This window comes from Epinephelus fuscoguttatus, linkage group LG10 (assembly GCF_011397635.1).
Source record: "Epinephelus fuscoguttatus linkage group LG10, E.fuscoguttatus.final_Chr_v1".
In the NCBI taxonomy this organism is placed as follows: Eukaryota; Metazoa; Chordata; class Actinopteri; order Perciformes; family Serranidae; genus Epinephelus; species Epinephelus fuscoguttatus.
In genome coordinates, this window is record NC_064761.1 from 13,642,084 (window position 1) to 13,658,349 (window position 16,266).

The following is a 16,266-nucleotide window of genomic DNA, read 5'->3' on the forward strand; positions in this document are numbered from 1 at the left end:
GAAGATGTTAACTGATACTAGTAAGAAGGCACCCCTGCAGTTTAGCCTGCACTGATTATTGCAGGAGTTATTTAAGGAGTTTTTTTTTTCCTTTGGCCAGTCAAGAGAGAAGACAGAGTGTAGCTGTGTGCATGTGATATTGCCTTAGGTTTCATATGCCTTCTGTATTCCTCAGTTCAGCCAAGTTATTTGTTGAGTTGGTTGTTTTCCATGCATTAGAGTTCCACTTGTCTCATGGTTGCATGGTGTAAATAACTCAGCCTTCTTTAGTCATTGACATCTGTGACGAACCATCCTAGTCACAGTATAAACAGTCATCCTTTATAACACGTATATATACAGTAAAACCTTAAATACTGTAAACCTTCATACAAGCAACAGTATTCACACAGTAAACCTTTATACACACACACATATATATATATATATAAAACATATAGAATAAAACATACAGTAAACCCTTATGTAGTGTATATACTGTATATAGTAAACCATATAGAGTTAATATACAGCAAAACCTGTTACACAATAAACATTTATACATATAGTATATACACAGTGAAAACTTAATTGTCATCAAAAGTCATCTGTTATCATTATCCAATAGCCTCTATCCCCTCTTTATTCACAATTGTCCATTTTATCACATAATCACATTCAGTTTGTGGCAAACAAACTAAAACCGTCTCTGATTTGTGTGTGTGTGTGTGTGTGTGTGTGTGTGTGTGTGTGTGTGTACATACACTTTTGTATACCTTAAACCTATACACTGTATACACAGTACATACAGTAAAACCGTATATATAGCAAACCTATATACAGTAAATCTTTATATACAGTAAGCCTGTTATATGGAGTATATAATTCTGTAAACCTTCATATAGTGTATAAATATGCAGTAAAACTATATATATAGTAAATCTATATACAGTATATTCACTAAACCTTTATATACAGTAAGCCTGTTATATAGAGTATATATGATACTGTAAACCTTTATATAGAGTAAACCCGTTATATAGAGTATATATAATACAATAAACCTTCATATAGCATATAAATATACAGTAAACCTGATCTTTTGAGGAAGGTAAGGTAAGGTCAGTTTAAGTGATTTGGCTTCATCCACACAAAACAGACAAATAGGTCAGACAGAGTAACATAATAACAGTAAAAAGGTAAAGTGTCAATTCAAAGTGCAGGATTAAAAAGGGAATGTAAAACCATTATAATACCCAAAATATGAATTTAAAAACAATACCAAATAAATAAATAAAAACTGTACTGTCATTAATTCAGTTTAGTTTGGAGTGAGTTTTTGTTTTTGTTTATCTCTCTATATAGTATATATATATATATATATACATATATATATATAATACTGTAAACCTTTATATAGCGTATAAATATACAGTAAAACCTTGTATATAGTAAGCCTATATACAGTATATACACTAAGACTTTATATACAGTAAACCCATTATATAGACTATTTATAATTCTGTAAACCTTTATATAGTGTATTTATAGACAGTAAAACCTTATATATAGTAAACCTATATACAGTAGTTATACAGTAAACCTTGATTTATACAGTAAGCCTGTTATATAGAGTATATATAATACTGTAAGCCTTTATATGGCATATATATATATATATATATATATATATATATATATACACAGTAAAACCTTGTATATAGTAAACCTATATACAGTATATACACTAAACATTTATATACAGTAAACCCGTTATATAGAGTATATATAATACTATAAACCTTTATATAACGTATAAATATACAGTAAACCTTTATATACAGTAAACCCGAGAGTAGTAGAGCATATATTATATTGTAAATCTTTATATACGGTAAAACCTAAACCTAAATAAAGTAGTTATACACTAAACTTTTATATATGCTAAACCTGTATATATAACAATACAGTAAACCTTTTACAAGATATACTTTTATATCTTTATATACAATATCTATACTGTAAACCTTATACACAGCAAATGTTTGTACAGGCTACAGTACATATACAGTAAAACCTTTTTTTTTACAGTGTATACACTAAAACCATTATATATATGTGTGAGTGTGAGTGTATCTATATATCTATATATATATATATGTATATATATATATACACAGTATATGAGTTTGTGTATATAAAAGTTTCTTGTATGTGAAGTTTCACTGTACACACACACACATATATATGTATATATATAAGAAACTTTTATATACACAAACTCATATACTGTATATACATTAATGTCTCATTCAGTATGTACTGTAAAACTTCATGGAATATATATAAAATAAACCATCATAAACAGTAAACCTTTACACACTGTATATACAGTCAAGCTTTATATCAAGTATATATGGCAAACCTTAATATACCCTACATTCTATATACAGTAAACCTTTATATATAACAATGCTCACACCACTGAAAATTATGGCTGACCAATGGGAGCCCGTGTTACTGCTCTGTGCTGTAGATTGGACCTTATTTTAGTGTGGCAAACAAGATGTATACTATTTAAAAATATATTTTTATATAGTCAAAGCTGATCTTAATCAAGGGTTCCTAATAAAGTTTTATATGCCAATGGAGAGAACCTATAATAACTGAAGAAGACTGTGATTGTGATGACTTATTATTCTACTGAAAAAGGTGTTCCCATACTGTCGAACTACATGTCCCAGCAGACTTTGCGGCCCACGAGGAAGGGGGACTGTCTCGACCTTGGAGTCTGACGTACAGCAGCATGGCGAACAAGGAGCCCAACGTAAGTGTTTTAAGTACTAAATGTTTTAAATGAATGAGTTTTATCTGGTGCTGAGAGACATGTTTATCTGCTAACGTTACTGAAGCTACTAACTTAATGGTGTGTTAGTGAGTTAACGTTAACCAGCCTGCGGTTAGTAGACAACACCACAACAGTTAGCATGTCGCATCAGGGTAACGTGAGGTGACTGCTGTGCTAAGTTAGCTCCTGCACTGCTAAACTTCACAAACCGTTAATGACCAGACCTGACTGAACTGTTGGTAGCTAACGGCTAGCTAACATCATGTAACTGATATAAACAGACTGATTGGCATTGGTTTCATAGGCCTTTACTTAACGTTATTCATTCAGCTGGCACAGGTGTAAGGTTAGCCTACACCGGTGAGCCCTGAGTCACAGCCTTGGGTTTTTATAATGTCCACTGTCCCTGTGAGGGAGACATTGGACCTGGACTGACACATCCATTCATTTAAGCTGTCCCCTGGAGCGACGGCAAAGCTGATCAGCAGTCAGTCTGCAGGTGCTAACAGCTCTACATGCCCTGGGGTTTATATCTGTACAGGTGATGTGATATACTGCCCAGATAATAATAATAAGGGTTCAGAATTACTATTGTCAGTACAGTGGAGTGATTGGGAAATATTTCATCATATTTCCGTCTAAATACACAGTTTGACAAGCATCTGCACATTCATTAAAAACATGTATTCTGTATTTATATTGTGAACAGATCCTTTAGGTTGCAAAGTTCCTGGTTAGACACTGAAAGCCAGCAATGCTGTTATTATTTGTTTAGTAGTTTTATCGGTATTTATCGATATTCTGTTAATCAGTTCATCATGTAGTAACCCAGGTTATAATGAGTATATCTTGTCATTTTGTATAAATAATGTAGTAATACCTATGTTGAAAGTGGAAATTGTATAAATATATATCATCAAAATATACTCCTGGCACACAAGGATTTTCAGCCTCATAGTTTGTTTGTTTTTTAATTGAGAAAATGAGAAGCACCCATAGTTAAAGTGGAGCACCACCTAAATTAAGAATTCCAGTATGTTATTTTCATGGTCTTGGAAGATTCAATCAATATTTTTGAACATTAGCTTCTCTCTCTCAAAGTCAGAAACCAGAGAAGTAAGTGTCAAACTTGTGCTGTCATAGGGTATAAAGTCTGGAGCTGCTCCACGGACGATGCATGGGAGACTGACTTTGTGGACCCACAGACTGTTTGTTTTCTTTTTCTATATACCTAAATGAGCCTTACTCTGTTGTAGTGTTCTCAGTTCTTAAACAGAAAATGTACCCTTACACTCTGAACATTCCCCTGGCTGCTCTCAATGTTACCTATAACATCTTTGCCAATTCATTGTCTATGGAGCAGCTCCAGACTTTATAGCCTAGGACATCACACAGTTGAGTTTTAGCACACTAGTTTTTGGATTTGGGAGAGAGTTTTTAATATTTACTAATATTTTTTGGACTATTTTAGGCCATAGGTATAAAGTGCATGCATTTTGAAAATAGGTAAAGTTCCCCTTTAATCAAAACAGTTACTGCAGTAGGTTAAAATGGAACAGGAAAGTGAAGGAGAACGTTTTTGTTTTTTTTTAAAGTCTGCAACCTCCCGTCTACAACGGGCTTGAGACGTGCCCTCGTTGAGGACTTGGCTCAGATTCCAGAGATACGCTCTTATCCTGAAGCCTCCTTAAGGAATCTGATCCCGTTTGATTCAGCAGTGGGAACCTCTTGCGACTGCGTGCCTTTGCTGATGTCAGATGTCATCAGTTCATGTTCATGTTAGACAAACTGGACCTAAAGAATCATTTTTCTGTGTTTTTGTTTGACTAAATGATTATTAAAATTGAAAACCATTGATTTTCCCACAATTGATCAATCCGTTTTAACCAATCATTTCAGCACTACTTTAAAAATTCAAACATTTTGGCAAAGACAAGACTAATCTTATTCTCACTGTCTTTCTGTCACTCTCTCATCCACACACATGCACATACTGAAAACTTGTAGCGCTTCCTCCAGCACCTGAGGGATCTGGCAGGTCGGATGTCTTCATCTGGTGGCAGAGGGGCAGGATTAGGACTAAAGCTGCTGATTGGAGCTGGTGCTCTGGTATATGGCGTTAAAGAAGCTACCTTCACAGGTAAATACACACTTGTACCAAGCTCTCAGTATGTGACAGACCCAGGCAGATGGTTCATGTTCCCAGGTGGCAGCAATACTCCACACAAACTACCAGGAATGTAGGATGACTAGACGATGTGCTGGATGTTACATGTGGTTCAGTCTGATTATATTTTTCATAATAGCAGCATGTTGAAACATAAAACTATGTTTAATCTTTCTCAACATGTACCCTTGCATTTTAATCACATAGTGTGTGTGTGTGTGTGTGTGTGTGTGTGTGTGTGTGCGTGCGTGCGTGCGTGCGTGCGTGCGTGCGTGTGTGCGTGCAGTGGAGGGTGGTCACAGAGCCGTCATCTTCAACAGGATTGGAGGGATGCAGATGGACACAGTTCTGGCTGAGGGGCTGCATTTCAGGTAGGATGTTCCTTTATGTGTACTGGTCAGTGTGTTGTCTGTCATGGCTTTATTTAGTTTCACAGGCACTCACAGGCTGTCATTTTTGATTGATTGAGTAAAGTAATGTATGAGAGTGATGTGCTGCAAACACAGACCATGATAGGCAATAATTCATCCTAGAAGTATTATGGTTTAGTTTCCATCTACGTCTGTTTGTTGACATCAGTAAACTGAAACCAACGCAGAGTGTAGTGCATTATGGCGTCCTGAGAAGAGGACCAGAGTGGGCTGTCCCCACAACATATGTGGAGGACAAGTGAAGTTACTGTTGAGCTCACAGGGATTAATCCTAAATTTTATCGTTGCAGTCTAGGCATTCGTGTTATATTGCGGCTTGTTAGTAGCTGGTACATTTGTAAGACTCAGGTAAATTGAAATTGAAGTCGACCAGACCTGAAACACATCATTTTACTACTGCTTCCTGTGCCATGACATAAGTGTCTGTGTTGCAGGATCCCATGGCTCCAGTACCCTATCATCTATGATATCAGAGCCAAACCAAGGAAGATCTCCTCTTTGACTGGCAGCAAAGGTGACACACACACACAAACACTCTGACTCAGCTGGTGCTTTTGATTTTTATTATTACTTAAGTATAAGTACAACCCTGATTCCAAAAAAGTTCGGACACTGTATTAAATGTAAATAAAAACTGAATGCAATGATTTGTAAATCCCCTTTTCCTATATTCAGTTGCACAGAGTTCAAAGACAGGATATTTAATGTTCAAATTTTATTGTTTTTTTGTAAATATACACTCATTCTGAATTTGGCACTTTTAACAAGTTCCAAAAAAAGTTTTGACAGGGACACATTAACCACTGTGTGACATCACCTTTTCTTTTAACAACATTCAGTAAACGTGAAGGAACTGCTGACACTAATTGCTGAAGTTTTGAGAGTGAAATTCTTTCCCGTTATTGCTTAATATACGACTTCACTTGCTCAACAGTCAGGAGTCTCTGTTGTGTTTTGCACTTCATAATGCGCCACACATTTTCTTTGGGAGTCAGGTCTGGACTGCAGGCAGGTCAGTCTAGTACCTGCACTCTTTTACAATGAAGCCACGTTGTTGTAACACGTGTATCATGTGGCTTGGCATTGTCGTACTGGAATAAACAGGGACGTCCCAGACGTCATCTGGATGGCATGTTGCTCCAAAACCTGTATGTACCTTTCAGCATTCATGGGGCCTCACAGATGTGGAAGTTACCATGATGCCATGGGCAGTAATATACCTCCATACATCACAGATGATGATTTTTAACTTTGAACAGTTAACAGTCTGGATTTTCCTCCTTTTTTCCTCTTTAGCCCAGAGGACACGACATCCATGATTTCCAAAAACAATCTGAAATGTGGACCTGTCAGACCACAGCACATTTTTCCACTTTGTGTCAGTCCATCTCAGATGAGCTCGGGCTCAGAGAAGTTGGCACCACCTCTGGATGTTTTTGATATATGGCTTTCACTTAACATAAAGTCTTACATGCATTTGTAGATGCAGCAACAAGCTGTTTACTGAAAGTCTTTCTCCAAAATGTTCCCGAGCCAGTGTAGTAATATTCTTTATACAATCATGTTGGTTTTTAATGCAATGCTGCCTTAGGGGTCAAAGGTCATAGGCATTCAATGTAGGTTATCAGGTTGCAGAGATTTCTCTGAATTCCCTGAATCTTTTGATGATATTGTGGATCATAAATTGTTAAATCACTAAATTCTTTTCTTTTTAAGTTGAGGAACATTGTTTTCATAATGTCTAATTGTGTTTTAATTTTCGTTTCTGCATCGAGAAATAATTGTTCATGAGAGAATCAGGATGCATTTAACAATCATTTTTTTCCCCACTCCTAAAAATACAATGCAGAAGCATGTTTGTTTATAAAGTTAATATATTTTTGCATATCCTTATGAGCTAGCCCTTAGTTTTGTTGATATTGTTGATTTGGTGCATGTTTGGAATGAAAAACAATGAAGAGAACATCTTGATGTAAAAGTTTTGGGCGTAAAGAAGAAGAGGGCACTGATATGTAAATTTGAAAGCGATCACAGGTGAACAGTTGGTATCGTATTAATCACATGAGACACAGCTGGAGCATGTGGAGCCAGGCCTTCATTTAAACAAGTTAAACTGCATCATATAACAGATATAACTTGAATTTCTGTAAAATATCTAATCTCTGTGTCTAATGTCTGTGTGTAGATCTGCAGATGGTGAACATAGCAGTGCGAGTGTTGTCCAGACCCCTGGCGTCCAACCTGCCGACAATGTACCAACAGCTGGGGAAGGACTACGATGAGAGAGTGCTGCCCTCCATTGTCAACGAGGTCCTCAAGTCTGTAGTGGCAAAGTTTAACGCCTCGCAGCTCATCACACAGAGAGCACAGGTACTGTTGCCACCACAGCCTCACATCTCTGTATACTCTGTTGTGATGATGAGGGCCTGCGCTGTTTGTTTTATCCTGAAATATATTGTAGTAAATCTAATGTAATAATCAGTTGTTTCAGCACTGCCTGCTGCAGTTAGTTCAGTTTCTTTTAGACTGTCAGGTGCCCAAGCTCCTCCAAATATACGGTTTCAACACAATACCAGTCCAGTCCATACCTGTGTGATATTGTTAGTTAAGAGGTGGAACTGTGTTGTGGTCTAGGTGTCCCTGTTGGTGCGCAGGGAGCTGTTTGAGAGAGCCAAAGACTTCAACATCATTCTTGATGACGTGGCCATCACTGAGCTGAGCTTCAGTTCCCAGTACACAGCTGCTGTGGAGGCCAAACAAGTTGGTAAGGCTCAGTGTACCACAGGGTTCCTGTTTAATGACTTACCCAGCTTCAGTATTGCTGTTTCTGTCTAATTGAGCCAAAAGATGATCACATACACATGTCTTGGCCACTGTGTGCACAACAGCACATGTAGCTTCTACCTGGTGATTCTCGTGAGGTACATCATGAACATTTGTCTTTGAGGTGAACTTTTCTCCAGAAACACTGAGTACATGATATCAATGGTAAGCAAAAGAATAACCCAAAGAGCACTGCTCCATCTGAAGGCACTGAGTGTCAAAATACTCAGAGACAATAAAAGGGAAAGTTGATTCTCATGTAAAGTCTGAAAGAAAAAAGTAAATTAAGAGTAGTGCCCAGTGACTCACAGAAAGGGGCAGAATGTTTGTTAAAGTTTTCTTTGTAGAAATGTTTCTATTTATGATGCTTCACTCTGAGGCTTTTTGAAGACCTCTTGAAATTCATTGAATTTGTACTAAGACGAACGTTATCAGTAAGTGTGTGTCTGTGTGTGTGTGTGTGTGTGTGTGTGTGTGTGTGTGTGTGTGTGTGTGTGTGTAGCCCAGCAAGAGGCCCAGAGAGCCCAGTTCTACGTGGAGAAAGCAAAACAGGATCAGAGACAGAAGATTATCCAGGCTGAGGGAGAGGCGGAAGCTGCCAGAATGGTAACCTGGTTTTCACTGTTACCATGGAAACAGTAGTGCTCCACCTCAGAGTTTTGTCCTACTGGGAAATGAAGTGAAGTTTGTTTTTTGATGTAAACTTGACGTCAGACAGGCGTTATTGACTGTGAAGACTATTGATAGATAGATCCACGTCATTGTCTGCTTTGCATTGTGTTCGGGTCATGTTGTTTGAAAGGCAATATGTTGACTAAATAAAACCTGTGTGTGTGTGTGTGTGTGTGTGTCAGCTGGGTCTAGCAGTGACTAAGAACCCTGGTTACCTGAAGCTGAGGAGAATCAGAGCTGCGCAGAACATCGCAAAGACGGTTAGTACCTGTGTTCATCTCCTGTAACTGTAACTCCATCCCTCTATTACACTTTGATTTAATGTGATTTTAATTGAAACACACATGATTTAAACCCTGTTTGAATATTATATGATCCCAGAATGAGCAGCTAAAAAGGTAATTTGTCCCAGCATTAGTGGTGATGAATGCTGATGGCTGTTGTGTCTGCTTCCAGGTGTCATCATCTCAGAACAAGGTGTACCTAAATGCCGACAGTTTGGTCCTGAACCTACAAGACGAGGCATTTTTTAAGAAGTAGGTTTGCATACACACTTTTTGTTACACACCTATGCACACACAAAAACAATAATCACTGGTTCTTTATGTTATTTTGAATCTGTCAGGAAAAAGTAATATGTCATGTCAGTTAAAGCTAATCTGCCAAATATGGACGCTGCACTGATTCAAAGCATAATGAAGCCTTTTTGCATATTTTAGGCACATAAATACAAGTCTTACATTCAATAGATGAAATTCGCTGAAGGCTGATTTGTGGTTCGGTGCTCGACATTTTGAAGGGAATCACTCGTCAGAAATTAAAGAGCAGAGCGATGTTTTCAATTTATGCTTCCATGAAAGGTTTGAGTTGTCTCGGTGGTAACCAGAGATCCCCTGTTTTTTTGAACGGTCCAAGACTTCTGACGCGTTAAGTGAAGCATAAACTGCACAGACAGCTGTTAAATATTACACATATATCCTGCTTTATATGTGTTTTTGATTTATTAACAGTATGTATGTATATTGATTGATCAGTTCCAGTCTGTGAGCTGCAGATTCCCCTCACTCACTACAGCAGGCTGGGCAATAAAATCAATGAATAAATAAATAAGAACACTTTGATTTCTTCTCGTGGAGCTGACATGAAAAATAATTTTGGTTCAGTAAATGTCTGCAGTCAGTCAGCCTGGTGAAGGCAGTCTGGCTGGCCCATAGATGTGTAATGGGCCACCCGCTGTCCTCTTAGCTTCGCAGGAGCTGCTGCTGACAGACGGCTGATCTGTGGACAGAGACACTGAATGCATGTCAGAGTCGGTGTGGATTTAAGAGTACGATCTCCATGGCAGTGATATAAACACCACCAATCCCATTGTGCGACAAAATATGATGTTGTCCGCAACATAACAAGATTCTCCAGGCGCGGGACACAAAAGAAAAGTGTCGAGAAACACTTTTTTTCTGTCTAAAGTAGGTCATTTATGTGAAGTGACACTCATCAAAAGTGTCGAGCTTCCAACCATATCTTGGGTTTTAGTTATTGTGGAGATGACAGCGTCTCAATGGGCCTCATGCAAAAACATTTACGTATTCCCATACCTAACATCTCATACTTCAGTGTTCCACCTTGAACAAGACTTTATGAATTGCACAAACTTGTGGTAAATGGCTAATAATCAAGTAGTTTTTTATGATAATCCGTAGTGGAAAGTGGTTTGGTTGGTCATGCAAAGTAACAAAAGATACACAGGTCAGATGACACGTGAAATACATGATGCCTCAATAGTTACACTAACACACAAAGTCATATGTTCCAAGAGCACATTAAAGCCTCTAAATTTAAAAACAAGATATTAATACAGTCAATCAATCAATGAATAAATACAGTCAATAAAAAACTGTGCCCAAAAACATTAATCTAGAAAGATTCTTAGTAAATTTGGCGAGGCATAAAGATATTTTATGGTGAAAAGAACATAAATTTTGCCTTTGTTTTTGGTATATATTTACTATGAAGTTCCAAATTCATTCATACACAAACACTTTGTTCTTATCTTGTTCTAATGACAGTTCAGAGGCATTGAAGAAGAAAGAAATACGTAGATATATACATGTACAGCTATAGCAACAAACAGCCTGATGACCTTCCATCTGTCTTGCCTTTTGTGTTTCAGTTTGATAATGAAGAAGTGATGAAGACGACGCAGAGAACGGCAGCAGAACCGTCTCTGTTATCAACGTGATCTGAACATATATGATTCTGGACAAGTGTGAATGTGGACAACAACAAGAAGCCATTTTTGTTATGTTTTTTTTTGTTTTGTTTTGTTTTTACTTACCGCTCTGACATTTGGGATTGGCCTGTATTATCCCTGAAGTTCATCAATGAATTATTGTAGTGAACAAAACTGATCTAATTTCAACTTCACAATAAATGAATCAATAAAAGATGTGTTTGTATAGAAAGTACAACATCAAACCGTGAGGATAGGCACATATCCAACTGATTTTCACTAGAATGTGAGTCTTGCAAAGGTCTTTTGTGAATAAGAATGAATGCAACTGTACTTCAATATATTTGGCAGATCAGTGCCTTCTGTCAGTAGGAGCTGATAGGTCAAACGAGGCGTGTGACATCACCGCAGCACTGTCCCCAGTGCCAGTCTTCCTCCTCCTGGTCCTTCCAGGTGACGTGGCTCCGTATGTCAGCCAGGAGCTGCTGTTACAGATGTTTGGTGATGTGTGTGGACTCGTGCAGGACATCTAATAATGTAGCCACCAGGGTTGGCAGACCAAGTTAATACAACTTAATTTATCTGTTAATAAACTTTTATTGTATGTACACCTTCTCATGTCATTTCTGTATTTAACTTACAACCACCACATTATTACACAGACTATAAAAAAAAGATACCACTCTCAGCTGGCGTTCCATATGAGGTGTCAGAGACAGCGTGAATCACAGGGTGTCCTTAAAAAAGCTTAAAATGATTGGGAATTAAAAAATATTAGGTCATAAAAGTCATTAAATAACCTTAAATATGAATTTGTGAGGTTTTGATTGGCACAATTTCATTCGTCTACCTTAATTTCATTTTGACAGAATGAGTCAAGCTCTTCTGTGTAAAAGTCCACATTTTTAATGATACAAATCTTTAAACCTACCTCTGAACCTGCATTTTAGACTTCCACTTATCTGTAACCTAACGCACTCTAATAACCAAATAAAAATTGTCCTGTAAAGGTCTTTAAAAGCATTAAATGTAAGTGCTTTGATACCTTTAGAAACCCTGCCAGTCTCTTGATGGCAACACAAGCTGTCCGTTTATCCATGTTTATAGAAATGATATATATTTTTTTACAGACACACCTCCCTAGAGTCGAGACTGTGAAATCTCTTAATTGATCGCATTTGATGTACAGACAGGTGATGAATGAATGGAAAAACCTGAGTAAACTTAAAATGATTGATGGCTGAATTCTATTCAGCTGCTTCAGTTTTGGGGCCCTTGTATTGTGCATGCTGGCCCACTGTCACATTATATTTTTATATCACACTCAGACACATTATTGAAGTGGTTAAGTTAATACTGTGGAGGATATTTGTAGGGCTGAGAGTCTGCTTATGCTTTGGTGTTAACGACACCTGTTAAACCTGTGCGAGCAGGTTTGTGGTTCATTTCCTGCATATTTTTAAATTACAGAGAGGCATCTTTGAATTAAATAGACGAGTCCTTAGAGGGTGGACACAATAGAAAGTATAAATGAGCAAGACACACATGAATTACAACATAAAAAGACATATAAGTTAAGGCACTATCTCTTTTAGTCATTTAATTATTGACAGTGATATGTTCTGTTGGTTGCGCCGTCTTCTGACATGCGGTGCATTTTACGTCCTTCACCAAGAAGGTCTGGAGCAAGTTGGCATGCTGCTCTATTTTGCTCCAGTTTTCTCCATCTGTCAGAGGGTGACCTGTATGAGGAATATTTATTCCACAAATTAAAAAAAAAAAGAAAGAAAAAGGAAGAGACAACACTTGTGGGAAAAGTTCCTCCTAAGCTTGAAAATCAAAACCAAACTACACATTAACAGTTGAGTAATAACTGTAACTTCCTGGTAATGGCAGAGCCGTCACACTTAAAAGTTTATTCTAGACAGAAATTAATGAACAATTGAATCCCAAGTGTTTGTGTGTTGCTATAAAATAACGTACCTGCGTCTGTCAGCATCTCCAGCTTTGCCCTTTGCCTCCTTCCTCTCCGAGTCTTTTTCACATTGGGAACAGAGCATTTTTCTGTGTCAGTGTCTTCAATACAAACGGTGAAATCTAAATTCAGGCTGTAATCCTTGTGACAAAGGCAAATAATGGGAAAAAAAACAAAACACAAAGTGAACCCAGGTCTGTGTGTTGCCATTAGACAATTTGCACTGTGTATCTTGCACCCTGTACAGGCTTGCCTTTGCCTCTCCTCTGTCTTCTTCCTGCTCTTCACCAAACTCTCTTTGCCTGTGAGTCTATCTGGCCTTTTGCATAAAGACTCAAACTTGTTTGAATCAATAAAGGGAAGGGATACAATACGCACTTTCTGATACCAGCTTGATTAACAACCTCCCATCTACTTCTAGATGAAGGTTTTGTTTTGCCCCTGGCTATCTTTGAACCTCCACGACTGTAGTACACCAGAATCGGGCATCCTCTGCTGAGTCTTTTACTCCAGTGGTGCCCTTGGAGCATTTGGCAGGACTGGGGGCTTCTCTTGCTCTCAGTTTCCTCCTCAGTGGCCCTGGAGCATCCAGTGCCAAAGCTCTCCACCTTCTTGTTGGCATCTGGCTTTCTTTGAGCCTCCATGACTGTAATACAGCAGAGTCTGGCATCTTTTACTGGAGTCTGTTTGACTCAGGTTGACTCTCCATTGTTGCCCTTGGAGTGTTTGGTGGGACTGGGGCTTTTCTTGGGGGTAGCCTTTTTTTTGGGCCTCAGCTGGAAACCTCAGTGGCAAAGTCTGCCGGACTCTCACGGATTCCCCTTCAGTGGCCCCAGAGCAATGACTACTAAAGCTCCTCACACACAGGGCCTCCTCTTTGACCTCGAATGTATGTTTGACAGAGGGTGCTGTCTCAAAGAATCCCTGAAAGGTGCTCACCTGGATTAAGATCTGGTGACCATAAAATCCATGATTCACGCCCATTCAGGGAGTCCTCATATGGTGTGTGGAGCAATATTTTTATATTAATCAGTCAGCTGTTTGTTCAGGAAGCAAAGGTTGAGTAGAAAGTAGTGGAGTAGGATAGTTCTGTCAGCTGATGAAACCCCAAACCTACTGATTGCATAAGCTGAGATTTGAGCCAGCAGGAAGTACAGGAAACGCAGTGCCACAACACCAGAGCTATGAAGAGTCCATGTCCACAAACATAAAGAATATTCTCCATTTTATGTAAACGTGGTGTTTCATGGAAACACAAGACAATGTAAGAGAGCCCTGGATTCACAGGTTAAGAACAAGTGCTCTAGTGCCCCCCTGAGGACAGACTGTAGACTATATTTCAGCCCCACTCCTGAGAAGGCTTTTAGAAACGTTCATGCTTTTCACCTGTCCAGCACTTACATGTTGATGGCTTTTAATCTTGTTTTTTTTTTTGCAGGTAGCAAGCTGAGGATTTAAATCACACATTACTTTTTAAAGTCTAGGTCCACTGTAAGCAGACAATGGATTTCTAAATACACAACCAGAGGAGTGCAACATGAATCCAGTCCTTCAATTACAAATGATCTGTAACTAAAACTGACTTAAAATGGGTGATAGTTGCATCAGTGAATAAGAGGGCATCCACAGCAGCACATTCACAGAGTTATGTGCAGGCTGCAGCGGGTGGGCTTCACAGGAATTCAGCAGACATGCTGAAACATGCAACAACATCATTGTCTCACTGCACATCTATGTCTGAGTCACTCACTGAGCTTCAAACACTTCCTCCTCACATTCATACAGTTCTGATAGTGAAAGAAGAAGCAGGAAGATACAGTGTGATACATATCTGCTTCTTTACCTTGAATAAGACACATGACTGTAGGAGTATAAAATCATATTGTATATGCTTAGATAAACTACGTCAAACTTTGAATTCTGACTTCACTCCTGGTATTTCTGACAGAAAATTGGGTTTGTCCAGGCATTTCCTCTGCTTACTGCCAGGTGTTGGACTGTTTCTGACTGTTTGAGGAAGTTCTAGGTTCAAAACCAGACTATGTTGTAAGATATAGAGCATGTAACACAAACCACAAGCAACATCTGATGCCATAAATACTTGTGTATAGTTGTGCTTTAAGTTACACATGTGCTGCTTTCAATGAAGAGCAGCATGCTCATTAGAAACTGGTGAATCATCCTTCACTCAGTATTTTGTGTTGATGGGAGATGAATTCACTGCATCAGGAATCTTCTGTGTCCACACTCTGTTCGCCTGCTAAGTTTGTCAGCATCATCACGAATGCTTTTCCATTATCATCATCATTATAGTTGCCAGATGCAGTCATTGAATACAGGTTTTGGTTTGGTCTCTGTACAGTACATGCACCATGACACCAAACCTTGCAGGGTCGTTTATCGTCCAATTATTCAATTATTTTATTCATTTAAAAAAAAAGAGAGAAAAGACAAACTGGACAGGTTTCCAGGTTTTGTAAGCTTTGAAAAAGAAAATGACTGCATGTTTCAACCCAATCACCAGAATAAATGTTGGTATTACTTACTTTTTTACAAACCACAAATATCTTATCTGTTGCATATTGTATGCTTAGTGTATATGTTTTTATGAAAGCTAAAAAAGACATCATGTTTCATGACATCATGACTTAAAATACTCGGTCTGGTCAGCAAACACAGCTGGAAATGTCCCAACCTGTCATTAAAAATCTGCTTTTGTTGGTCTGAACAGTGGTCTGCTGCTGCCTGCAGCCGTGCAGCTCACACCACCCACCATCCCCTCCTCCTCAGAGTTCGGCTCATATACATATAATCTGAAATGCATCATGAACTTACAAATGTAACATATTTGCGGTTTGCAGAAATGCACAATGCCAACATTTTATTCTCGTGACAGGGCTGTATGTTTTCTTGTTTTCAGCATATAATGGGTAATCTAACAAACAAGGAAACCAAAGAACAAGTCTTATTTCTATTTTCTGTTGTTTTGTATCACGCACTCATCTTGAAGGAGCACAAAGAGTCAAAGAAAGAGTTCGAAAATAATTTTTTTTTGTATTGAAAATTAAGGTAAAGAATTAAGACTTTGAAAAAAAAAAAGCTACAAAAACTGAATCAGGTAATAACCAGGTTCATCTCTGA

General features: G+C 38.2%; 1 protein-coding gene across 1 annotated transcript; it reads left to right on the forward strand.

Annotated features, from left to right (window-relative positions):
• Positions 1-2,733: 2,733 nt before the first annotated feature.
• phb2b (prohibitin 2b) lies at positions 2,734-11,758 on the forward strand. The gene is made up of 10 exons (XM_049587638.1): positions 2,734-2,806; positions 4,835-4,967; positions 5,281-5,365; positions 5,860-5,939; positions 7,611-7,795; positions 8,060-8,189; positions 8,751-8,854; positions 9,103-9,180; positions 9,377-9,456; positions 11,091-11,758. The coding sequence occupies exons 1-10, from the start codon at positions 2,786-2,788 to the stop codon at positions 11,107-11,109; spliced, it is 915 nt and encodes a 304-aa protein (XP_049443595.1). The 5' UTR covers positions 2,734-2,785; the 3' UTR covers positions 11,110-11,758.
• The last annotated feature ends 4,508 nt before the right edge of the window (positions 11,759-16,266 follow it).

What these genes read in the sequence shown, in the direction of transcription:
- phb2b (XM_049587638.1), top strand. Translation starts at nt 2,786, where the DNA reads ATGGCGAACAAGGAGCCCAAC. An exon ending in GCTGAGGGGCTGCATTTCAG is followed by an intron (nt 5,366 to 5,859) that starts GTAGGATGTTCC and finishes TCTGTGTTGCAG; the next exon opens with GATCCCATGGCTCCAGTACC. An exon ending in TCATCACACAGAGAGCACAG is followed by an intron (nt 7,796 to 8,059) that starts GTACTGTTGCCA and finishes GTTGTGGTCTAG; the next exon opens with GTGTCCCTGTTGGTGCGCAG.